We start from the raw sequence: 13402 nt of genomic DNA, 5'->3' as shown, positions 1-13402 counted from the left end.
GAGGAAAAACTTTAACCCAAGATCTATTATATATATATATATATATATATATATATATATATATATATAAAGACATTTCAAGTGACTATTATTTTACGAAGCTGGACAACAAAATGATGCTCTTTCTACTCTTTGTAGGCCTTCCTATTTTTCTTATTTTTCTTCTTCCTAAAATCAAAAAGAGTGGCAAAGACAATCTGCCACCAGGTCCTATAGGTCTGCCATTCATTGGAAATTTGCATCAGTATGATAGTTTAACCCCTCATCTCTATTTCTGGGAACTTTCCAAACAATATGGGAAAATATTTTCATTGAAACTTGCTTCTGCTCCAATGGTTGTAGTTTCTTCACCAGAATTAGGGAAAGAAGTATTGAAGACAAAAGATTTAGTATTTTGTAGTAGACCTTCTCTTCTTGGGCAGCAAAAATTGTCTTACAATGGTCATGATATTGCCTGTGCACCTTATAATGACTATTGGAGAGAAATGAGAAAAATTGGCGTTCTTCATCTATTTAGTCTCAAGAAAGTACAACTATTTAGTCCAATTCGTGGAGATGAAGTCTCGAGAATGATCAACAAAATATCTCAACAAGTTAATACCTCACAAATCACCAATTTGAGCAATTTAATGATTTCACTAACTAGTACAATTATTTGTAGAGTTGCTTTTGGTGTTAGGTTTAATGAAGAAGCACATGAAAGGAAGAGATTTGATTATCTTTTGACTGAAGCTCAAGCAATGATGGCTAGCTCTTTTGTATCTGATTTTTTTCCTTCTTATCTGAAAACAGTTATAAAAGAGGCATTTAGATTGTATCCACCGGTTCCACTACTAGTGCCAAGAGTATCAATGGATAAATCCACACTACAAGGGTATGAAATTCAGCCAGGAACAATAATTCATGTTAACTCATGGGCAATTGCAAGAGATCCTGAAATATGGGAAAATCCAGAAGAATTTATACCTGAGAGATTCTTGAATAATGATATTGATTTCAAAGGACAAGACTATGAGCTAATTCCTTTTGGAGCAGGACGAAGAGGGTGCCCAGGAATTACACTCGGGGTTGCTTCCACAGAACTTGCATTGTCAAATCTTCTTTATGCATTTGATTGGGAATTACCTCGCGGGATGAAAAAAGAGGACATTGACACAAATGTTATGCCTGGAATTACCATGCATAAGAAAAATGAGCTTTTCCTTATCCCTAAAAGTTATTGCTAGATAACAGTTAGACATGAATCTAAGGGGAGTTTTATGAAATAAGTTGAATTTGCTTTCAGCTCAATTTATGTATACATATCTAAAATATCATGAAATGCATATAATAAATTACCCTCTCGCTAAACCCAGTAACGACTTGAAATTAAGCCTGTCAATTGGGTCGGGTCGGCCCGGGACCAGCCCACCTAACCCGGCCCATACCGGCCCGACCCCCCAACCCGGTAAGAGGGTGGTGAGCTGGGCTAGTGGGAAAAATTAGGGGGCTGGGCCGGACATGCCATTTAGCCCGGTAGCCCGACCCACCAACAGCCCAGGTTCTAGCCTACCGGGGGGCCCGACCCACTTCGAATTAATTTGTTTTTTTTAAAATATCATAAATAGGCATTTTTACATATATGACAGATTTCGTAACTTCCACCATTTCTTCTTTTTTCTCCTACTTGCTGTAAAAAATAAGTTGGTAACACCAAAAATTATGGCGGCAGAGAAAATATCTTTTCGTGAACATGATTCGAGCAAATTAATATAATAACACTATTGAGCATCATGGATATTATTATAAAAATAATTAATTAACATAATTAAAAGGAAGATAGTTATGTCAAAATGTTGTGTCATCAGTCATCCCTACTGATAGCTGAGTTTACAGAATCGTTAAAATGAAATAAAAGGATCAACTCACAGAGAAATTGGAAGATAGATTGTGATGAAGTACGAAAATGTAGCACAACCAATGTCTAAGATCTTATTAGTTTCAAATATTTTATATATAATAATAATTAAATATTTTTTAGCGTATTTGAAATGTACGTCTCCGCCGATGATGGAGAGGTGACAATCTGCACATGACATTAGGACTTAGGATCAGATGAGATAATTAAATTAAGAACTTTGATTTAGTATCAAAACTCATGTGCATTGTTCCCATTTAGTTATTGTGTGATTTCATTTCAACTTGTTTTTTTGGGGGTTAAAAAGATTAGCTTATTTATAGCAAAAAAAAGTTCCTAATTTATGTATATCTTGTATATGCTAATGGTATATTTGTGTATATCTTGAATATGTTGTTGGAATGAAGACTCCCAACGGCTATTTAAGTGCAAAAAATTATAAAAAATTGAGAATGTGATACAAGACTACATAAGTAATTTAAAATAAAACTTCAAACTTAAATTGATAACATTGCAAATTCAAAACATACAAACTTCAATGGTTAACTTATTACAAATGAAAAGTTCAAAACGCTAGCATCGATGGAGAAATTTAAAACAGAGATAAACTTCAAAGTTCAATTTTGTGCCTTTTGTCCAAGTGCCTATGTAACGGACCGGTACCCCCAAAAACTGGTTCGGACTTATGGATATATTTGACCAAATGTTGACATTTAACATGTTCCTCGTCTACTCGCTCAAAATGCAACCACACCGGACTTGAAATTGATCTTCGGACTGGAGGAGGAGGTGGAGGATTATCATTACCCATTAAATTTAAATTTTGAAATGTGAACTTGGAAGTTGGAAGAGAGAGAGAGAGAGAGAGAGAGAGAGAGAGAGAGAGAGAGAGAGAGAGATTTAGATGAGTAGGAAATTTTGGGAAAGAGGAGAGTAGGGAATTGTGAGATAATATGGAGAAGAATGAATGGTATTTATAGATTGAAAATAGGGCCAAAGTATAATTTAAGGAACTTGATGGTTAAAATAAAGTTGACAACAACTAGATTTTAAAGTATCAAACTTAATAAATTTTAGTATTAGAATTTTTTTTTAAAATAATTAAAATTTGACCCGGCCCACTTAGCCCACTATGTACCCCTACCCGGGTAGGGGGCTTGGCCGGACACCCCTTTCCCTCCTCCAACCCGGCCCCCTAACTATGGCCTGGCCCGGTCCATGTGACCCGCATTTATATGACCCGGTACGGCCCGGCCCACTTGACAGGCTTACTTGAAATCACATTTCACCATTCGTCCGTTTCAATATACTTGTCGTTATAATTGGTGGAACTTATATTTCAGTTTTACGTTATATCTAATGCATTTCACCCTCTATCCCTTTTGGTCCTCCACTACTAGGTTATTTGACAATATTCTGTTGACCTTAGGCTGGTATGTCAGTTTTATAGTTGGGAAGATATATATATATATATATATATATTAGTAAAGTTATTAGCAAAAGTTTGTATCATCATAGATAAAAGAGGACACTATCTAAATTTTGAATAATTAAATGAATTTTACATATTCTTAAAAACTTTTAAGGACCATATTACTTATGAAATAGCTATTCTTAAGGCGAAATTGTTATGCTTCACTTTCGAGATGTCTAGCAAACTGTTGACTCGTTCCAAGACCAAAAGAGTAGGATTGTTATGGTTCTCGTGGAGTTATAAATGGAAATTATCGCTCATATAACTCCTAGCTTTCTTTTACAAAGATGAAAGTGTGAAAGAATCAATATCAAATATAGAATTCTTGTTGTATACAATCTCTATTTTAGTAGTCTCGGGTGGGCTTGTGAATACTAACTCTAATTTGGGCAATTTACATAAATAACTGTCTTTTAAGAGCAATTAACCAACCGTAACTACCTTTTTCATATTTACAATTCGTAGCTATATTAGATATTTTCACTGTATTTGACTGTATTTGAGTGTATTTGAATACACTGTTCAGTTGTATCCAATCTTATTTGATGTCACATGTATTTGACTGTATTTAAATGTATTCAAGCTGCCGTAAAGTTGAATGTATTCAGTGTATTTGAATGTATTTAACAAAGTTTCAAATACACTGTGTACATTCAAAATACATATGAAGCCAATATACATTCAGATACAAGACAAGAAGCAAAAATACATTCAGTTACAACACAAGAAGCCAAACACATATGAGATAGAAGACATATGACTCAAATACACTCAGATACACTCGGATATGAGATATAAAGGAGAAGAAGCCATGGATTCTGGCTAGACGAGATACATTTTAAAAGGAAGAATACAATGAAAACCGGTCGGATCTCTAGCGAAATACAAATTACCGCTGTATTTACACAAAAATATGAAGAATACATTCAAATCCTTTTAAAAATACATTGTATTCGGGTGTATTTGATTATTCAGATACACAATTTCTCCTTCGAAATACAGAAATACAAGCGAATACAAAAAATACACTCTATGTACACTAAAAATGGAGAATACAGCCAAATTCAGTCGGATCTCCGGCAAAAATACAAAATACACTTTAGATCTCTCACTCGCACTTAACCACGCGCCGGTGAACTCAAAATCCTCACTCGCACTCTCCCATGTGCCGGTGAAAACTACTCCATGCGAAGTTTAACACGAGGACTTGTGGATATTTGATTATTTGCAGGAGAAGTTTGAAGATTGAAATTTGATTAATCTAGATCTTGATGAAGTTTGAAAACTTTAAAAAGAGATCAGATGACACATAGTGATTTCAAGAACGAGAAGTGGTGAAATTGAATCCATGGCCGGCCGGAATAAGTTCTGCTTGTTCTTCTACGACTCTTACGCGGATTCTTGAATAATGATATCTTGAATAACGATATCGATTTCAAAGGACAAGACTATGAGCTAATTCCATTTGGAGCAGGAAGAAGAGGGTGCCCAGGGATTACACTTGGGGTTGCATCCATGGAACTTGCATTATCAAATCTTCTTTATGCATTTGATTGGCAATTACCATGTGGATGGAAAAAAGTGAGCATCGACACAGATGTTAGGCCTGGAACCACCATGCATAAGAAAAATGAGCTTTGGCTTATCCCTAAAAATTATTTCTGAATTACACCTCCAATGTGAGTAATCTAAGGCGAGTTCTTGAGGTCCGTTGAATTCATCATTGCTTTCAACTCGAATTATGTATACATATTTAAAACACTGGGAAATCTATGTCATAAAATCATCCTCATGCTAAATCCACTGACGACTTTTAAGATCTTAGAATCACATGCACTTCACCTCACGTCCATTTTTATATACTTCTCTCTATGATCTGCTGAACTTATATTTTAGTTTTACATTATATCAAATTGATTTCAACCTCCGCCCCATTAGAACTTTTTGATAGTTCTCCACTGCTCTGCTTATTTGACACTATTCAATTAACATTAGTTGGGGTGGTGTATTAAATTTATAGTTTGGGAAAATATATTAGTATAATTGTTAGGGAAGTTTGTATCGTAGATAAAAGACTTCGTGATCTAAACTTTGAATAATGAAATCATGAGTATAATTCTTAAAAAGTTGTAAGGATAATATTATTTTTTGAAATTTTTATTCTTAAGGTGAAAATGTTGTGCCTCAATTCCGAGATTTCAAGCAAACCGTTGACTTGTTCTAAGACCAAAAGCATACAGTAACTACACATTAAGAAGTTGCATGGTCTTCAAGAGTTGGTTAAAAGGTGTTTGGAGATCAATTTTGTTTATTAATGCAAAGAATACCATATTTTGAAAGCTTAAATTGCTTGAAACAAGTTAAGCAGAATATTGATTCCTTGTGAAAATAGGACTTCATGTTTTTTTTTTCCATACTATTTTCTTTATATATAGAATAAAGATTTTCCTTTCATTGGTTTTAGTTATTTCTTTTACTAATTCGAATAGGGATGTAATAGTTAAAAATATTTGGTAGACTCATTTTGAGAGAGAGAAAATTCGGGTGCATATTTTGAGAGTGATAAATATCATTGAAAGGCTTGAAACCTGTTGATTCAGAGTGAACTTTTTAAATTTCTTTCAATTCTTGATTATAATTCTTTCTTCTCAAATATTTATATTTCTGATTCGTTTTTGCCATTATTTATGGATGATTGATTGAACATACTTATATGGGATTCCTTCTATTCATTAATCCATGTTGTAATTTAAATTTCTATATCATTATTTCAATTACTCAATTCATTCTCGATGATTTAGCTTGCGTAAAACTCGAATCATAGTAGTTTAACCTTCAATTAATTAAATGTGCATTTTTCAATCCCTCTCCTCCTGAATTTTCATAATTTAATGAATTATATATAATTATATCAATTACGTACTTATATGTTATGTTAAGTTTGTACTATTATTTCATATTTAAAAAAAAAATGCAGTGCTTAAAAGTGTCTAAATATAATATATCTTTTTAATATATATAAAAGAATAAAGAAAAAACACATATGTCAATTAATTGGAAGTAAAATGCACTTAATCACATAATGAGTATCAAAATTAGAAGTTACTGATAATTGAGTACCACATCCTACAAGATATTTGTTCATTCAACCTATATTGGCTAATGCTATCTAAGTTATGCTGACAAATATCTTGAAAATGTGCATTATTGATTGCTAGAGGACAAAGGTCATTTACAAGCTTCAATATTGGGCCTACGACTTTTCTCTGTATCACTTCCATGACTTATATGTATTTCCAGGCAGGTATCAATTTTTTTTTTATTTTTTTTTTAAATTATTACACAGGAGCAGGGAAGGGAAAGGAAAAATGAGGGAGCGAATTACAATGTGGGATTTGAATCCTCACCAACGATATAAAAGTTCAGATAGCAACAAACAGAGCTACTAGATCGTCAATTGCATCAAGATATGCACATCAATTAATTACCTTAAAAAGTCAAAAAGATAAGTGATCTGCAGAGATTGAGGGAGAAATTAACAAGTTGCATAAAAGTTGATTTGAGTACTGATAGGTAGTTAGGTACTACCATTATGGTCATTGGGCGGGCATGGTACGGTATGATACGATATTAGAAAGTTCGGTATGATAATTTTAATTTTTTATTTTTAAAAATATTATATTATTATCATACCAAATTAATTCAGTATGGTTCGGTATTTTTAAGTTCGGTTTTGGTATTTTTTGGTACGGTAAATCGGTAACCATAGTTTGTTCGACTTCGAGCTACATATATTTATATAATAGATAATTACGAATTCGGCTATTCAAAAAACATCTCAATTATATTGTACCAACACCTTACACATGTAAATATATTCAAAAGAAGCACAATTATTCCCCTTCTTAAATCAATTACACAAAAGAGTATTTCAATTAACATAGATTAATCAAAATTTCTATGTTTAAACAATTAATTTTGTACTAATACTTATTTATATATATGTTAGTATTAAAATAGTAATATTTATGACTTGTATATATACTATATACTTCGGTATGATATTCGTTATTTCGGTATATTATTTATAAATACTGAATACCATATCGAATATCGAACTTTTTAAAAATGCATACCAAATACCGTATTAAATACTATAATACCAAAACCATGGTATAAAAAATTTTGATTTATACCATACCATGTCCACCCCTAATTATGGCATTATTCCACTACTATTTGGTCCCACTTTCACTTTCATATTCTCCATTTTCTAACGATATTATATGGTTCATATGAAACTATACAACAAAAAAAAAAATATATGAGAAGTATAGCATTCACATAAATAATTGATGATAATTAAGATAGGAAAGTCAAACACTTGATAATTAAGATAGAAAACGCGTAAAAAAGTGATACTTCAGGTGTTTTTAACCGTTATCACTAATTTTTAACTATAGTTGTTTATCCCCTCTTATCACATCACAGGATTTGATCAGTGATATGAAAAATTTATAGTTGCAACGGCTATTTTGCCCTATAAATTATAACACTTCGATCTAATTGCTACATATATCAATATTGATCACCCACCAATAATCTTCTATATATCTATAAAGCTGGCGCTAGGCCAGGCTGATGTGACACTTTCCGAGATCAAAATTTCTATTTATCTATTTTTTCATTTTTTTTTTTGCCTTTATCTCTTATTTTCTCCCTAAAAAAAAATGCACACTAAAAGACATAACGTATGCGAATCAGTCGTTCCTGAAAGGACGTAACGATTATCCGTTACAATCATTAAGTTTGCTTGAGAAAATGACCACTTTAAATAGTGAGTGTATTATGAGTTCTAATATTCCAAGCGGAGCCTGTAGAGGATTATTTCTCTTAAAGTTGGATTATATCAACTTCTTTCCCCAAAGAATACCATGCGGCGGGCTATGGTGGTTACCAACCCATTTAGAGAGATATATTCTGCAACTGGTTATATTGGACTTGCTACAAAGACCGTTCGCGTAATGATAAAGACATGGGCCGAGATCCGTTTAGAGACGGATCTAGGATTTAAATTTTATGGATTCAATTTTTATGGTTATTGACATTGAACTCATTATATTTGTAAGTATGGATTCATGTGCTAGCTTGTTGCAATTTTAATACATTTTTACCTATTTATTTGTATTCTACACTGAAAGTACTGAGTTAAAATAAACCGATACCGCAACATTAGATCCGCCCTGAATAAGTGATTCATTGACTATTTGGGTTGACAATATCTGGATTTCTTCATATCACTGTAAATGATGCTTCAACAAAAGGAATGCTCTTTACTGTACATATTGATGGTAAAGTAAAGCACATGCATGGATAATTAAATGCACATATGTACGTAGTAGTATCTAATATCTTTTGATGTGCTTTGTGATCTTTCAAATGGCTATTTTTGGATGTTGCACACTTTGCAATTCTTTCTCTCATGGTCCAACCACATGCTCTTTCAATGGACGTTCTATAATATGACATGGTTAATCATGTATGATTCTGTTGTTACCAATGATGACTAATTGTTTTTTGATTCAGGAAAGTGTTCATTAATTAGTTATGGGGTGTTGATTATTGTTAGGATTTGTTGTGAAAGAATATATCCTATTGACTATTGTATGGTGATGTAGGCATTTAAACTTGCATGGCAAAAACGGTAAGTTGCTTGGCCAATTAAATCTTATCATGAGAAGAGTATACAGAAGAATGATATGAAATACTATGTTTCCCAATCATGCTTATATATGCGTCACAAGCCTGAAAGCCAAATGAAAATCCATGATAGCAACATCTTCCATGAAATTTCATGTCCATCTTAACTCATTCTCTGATGTGTTTTTATTGGTTCTTCTATTTTAAAACATCATATTCAAAAATTCTAAATGAAGTACTTTATACAAAAATTATCCAATAACCTGCATGTTATATTAAAGTTAGCACTAGATGTTGAGTTTGGGATATCATCCGGATGGACAACCACAAAGGAGGAGTGGAGGTAACAATGCTCAAATCCACAATCAGCTTGAAACGAGAAACCGTGTGTTTTTTTCTGAAACTTCTCTCTTCGCTACGTACGGAGATAGAAGAAAAATGATCAAAATGTTGAATTCCAATTTTCTTTATGGAAACAAAATTTTAATTGTATAATATAATATAAGAACTAAGTTGTTTTTCTTCTCATAGTTCCTCATCTTTTTTTTTTTTTCAACATATTTTGTGCCTTGGCTTGGAAAGATATATGTGTTCTTGCAGATAACTACTCAGCACCAGTTAGCTGCTTTCCAGTTTATTGGAGCAAACCACAAGGGCTACAATTCAAAATCAACACTGATGGAAGCTCTATAAAGGAAAAGAAGAAGACTGGAGCAGGTGGGATAATCAGAGACCATGAAGGAAGAATGATTCTGGCTTTCACAGAGTCCATTGGATATTGCAGCAACAATAAAGCAGAAATAAAGCTCAAATTGGACTCTATTATTGCTCTACTTTAGGGCCGAAAAATGTCATATTAGAGATGGATTCAAAGCTTATAGTGGACATGATCACAGAGACAAGCAAACCTTCATGGAAATTCCAGCACAAGATAGAAGGCATTCAAGGAAGATTAAACGTGTTAGAAGGAGTAGCCCATCACTGCTATAGAGAGGCTAACTCAGTAGCAGATATTTTCTCCAAAGAAGGTTCTGTTAAAGGTCTAAATGGTGTATTCCAAGACCCTCCACACTTACCTAAGACTGCTATTGGTGCTTATAGACTGGACAACAGTGGTATGGCCAATTTCAGGATTAGGAAAAAGGAAGTAGGCATTGGCTAAAGTTTATAGAACAAATGGTGAATCTCACAAATGATGAAGATTCATTATTTGTTCTAAATATTCTTTTGAGATCTTACAGGTGTTTAGGAGGATACCCCTCTAAATATGCAAGAATGGTCAGTCATTCTGTGTAGGATGGTTACTTGTAACTATCCCCTTTTGCTCTCCTGGTTATAATAAAATGAAAAATTCAGTTAAAAAAAAAAATTGTGCCTTATTTTTTTATTTTATTTTTTGCCTTAAAATTGAGCAAAAAATTAAAGATAGTTTTATTTATTTCTTCATTAACGCTATTAGTATTTATTTTATCATTAACGCTATTAGTGACTTTTCTAAAACCCCTCTCTGTTCCTTCTATAAAATTTATCATATTAAAATTAAGACATTTAATACCAACTATGGAAATCGATTTTCTTTTATTTGACATTATTTATTTAGTCTTTTGTATTTAACATTAATAATTGACTCTCTTTTTTCGTGCAGGTAAATTTACTAGTCTATATATAATATAAAGCTAGACATAAACAAGGTAATGTGACACCTCTCTATGATCGTCATTTCTATTTATCTTTTATTTCCTTTTTTTACCTTTTCCTCTTATTTAATTTCACCTTAAGATATTGATTAAAATAATACTAATTTTCACCCTTAATTTTTTCATTAATTTCTTTATTAATTTACATGTATGGAGGTTACAATATAGCACAACCGAAGTGGGAAAAGGGTGGAATTATCACGGTAAGAAGGAATGGATGCAAAGGAGAAACAATAAATACATCAAGGATAAGTCAGGGGTTATTATTGCAGAAGTGGGAAAGGAACAACATGCAGTAGAAGGAATGAAAACAAGCAATACATTTGCAGTTTTAGAAGAGAAGCATCAGGAAGACATAGCTAATACAGAAGAAAGGGAGGAAAGCAAAAGTGATGAAAGTGTTCCAGCAAACACAAAGGAATGGATTGAGAGGGTTTTTCATTCTGATAAAAGGCAGCCAATAAGTTCATCCCTTAAGAGGTTAGAAGAAGGGGGAGATGAAAGCCATGAAGAAGATGATAGTAGCAGCCACAAGAATATAGAAGAAGCAAAAGAAATAGATACATTACTTGACCAGCAAGCAGATATAAGGGAAAAGAAAAGCTCTATCATAGGAGAGAAAGCACCAGAAGATGAAAACCTGCAAGTAACAACAATAATGAGTGAATCATCACATGTTACCAATAAAGACAGGTTACAAGGTACAGAATTTAATGAAGAAAAAAGAGGTACCAATAGTTCTAATGGGGATCCACCATATAATATGGAGGACACTGGACAGAGCAAGGAGGATATACATGCACCTGTACAATATACAAGCCCAGTCAGCAGTGGTAAGAAGTCACAGCAAAATACGCAGGATGGGGATAGCAACTTAAATAAACAAGTAGACAGTCAGGGTAACATGATACAATGCAGTGATGGTAGAAATGATATGGATGGCCAATCACTTGAGCAGCACTATCAGTCAGCATTAACGCAAGGGGACATCTCACCAAAGTGTCTCAAAGGGGGAGGAAGAGGCAAAAAGAAGCAACAAAGAGACTCTAGTGTTCCACCTGGAACTGGTATTCAAACTAGAAAGGCACTGAGTAAGACTAATGTTTGAGTGATGAATGCAATGATATGGAACATTAGGTCAGTGAATACTATGGAAGCTTTTCCAAGGCTAACAAAAATGAACCTTAAGTAACATTTTGGTTTCATAGGGATTTTGGAGCCTTTTCAAGATCCTGATAAAATGGAAGATTATAGAAGAAGACTGAATATGCATACTGCTGCTGCAAATATATCTGGCAAGATATGGATCTTTGTGGATGAGATGTTTGAGATGGAAATAATTCATGATCACATGCAGCACATTACTATAAAGATCAAAGCTCAAGGAATGCAGGAAGCTTTACTCATCACTGTGGTATATGCAAAATGTACCCAAGTAGAGAGGAGGGTTCTGTGGGAAAGCTTAGAAGACATTGCAGAAAATTGTAACAGTCCCTGGATGATAGGAGGGGATTTCAATGTAATTACTTCAGAGGAGGAAAAATATGGAGGATTTTCTGTCAGTTTGCAGGAGATACAAGATTTTAAGTCTTGTATTAATAATTGTGGGATGTATGATCTAGGATTTAAAGGAAGCAAATTTACTTGGTGGAATGGTCAGAGTGGGAGTGATTGTATTTTTAAAAGATTGGATAGATGTTTAGGAAACCAGTTTTTACAAACTGTTTACCCTAATATAGATATCCAATATCTGGTTAGATCAGGGTCTGACCATGCTCCTATGCTTATTTCATATGCTGGGAATTCTGAACCTATTAGAAAACCTTTTAAGTTTCTAAATTTCTGGGTGAAGCATCATACTTTTTTGGATATAGTGAAAGAGAACTGGGATGCAGATTTCATGGCTAACCCTTTTTCATTATTCCATTTTAAGTTAAAGAAGGTTAAAGCTGCTTTGGTGATTTGGAGCAAAAACACTTTTGGGAACATATTTCAGCAGATAGAGTCTCTGGAGGATATCATAAAGCCACAAGAAGTCCAGTTTGAGTTGCACCCATCTCCTCAGAATAGGGAGAATTTACACAAGGTACAGGCTGAACTAAATAGATATTTACACCTTGAGGAGGCTTTCTGGAAACAGAAAGCAGGGATGCAATGGTTTGATGATGGGGACAGGAATACCAAGTTTTTTCATACTTATGTGCAAGGTAGAAGGAAAGGATTACAGATAAGGAGGATACAGGGGAAGAATGGGGGTATGGTTAGAAGAAAGAGAAGAAGTTGCAAATGAAGCCATTAGATTCTTCCAAGATCAGTTTGCAAAGGAACCAGATCCTTCTAATTTTGGCATTCTAGACCATGTACCCAGAATGGTCACAAAGGAGCAGAATGACAGAATCACAACCCTGCCAAATAAGGAAGAAGTTAAGGAGATAGTGTTTAAACTTAATGGTGAAAGTGCTGCTGGGCCAGATGGTTTTACAGGATTATTCTATCAATTCTGTTGGGATATAATTGGGGAAGATGTAACTAACATGATGAAAAGTTTCTTTTGTGGTACAGAATTACCGAGATTTGTGACTCACACAAACTTGGTTCTCTTACCAAAAAAGGAATTGGTGAATACTTTCTCAG

At 33.6% G+C, this 13402-nt stretch overlaps 1 protein-coding gene across 1 annotated transcript; it reads left to right on the top strand.

The window, feature by feature from the left end:
• Positions 1 to 97: 97 nt before the first annotated feature.
• On the top strand, positions 98 to 1349 carry LOC132611019 (6,7,8-trihydroxycoumarin synthase-like). Its single transcript, XM_060325433.1, has one exon. It carries the CDS (start codon positions 114 to 116, stop codon positions 1224 to 1226), a length of 1113 nt encoding a protein of 370 aa, XP_060181416.1. The 5' UTR covers positions 98 to 113; the 3' UTR covers positions 1227 to 1349.
• The last annotated feature ends 12053 nt before the right edge of the window (positions 1350 to 13402 follow it).

Source organism: Lycium barbarum, chromosome 9 (assembly GCF_019175385.1).
Source record: "Lycium barbarum isolate Lr01 chromosome 9, ASM1917538v2, whole genome shotgun sequence".
Classification (NCBI taxonomy): domain Eukaryota; kingdom Viridiplantae; phylum Streptophyta; class Magnoliopsida; order Solanales; family Solanaceae; genus Lycium; species Lycium barbarum.
Note: the sequence above shows the minus strand (reverse complement) of the source record. Positions and strands in the feature narration are given on the sequence as shown.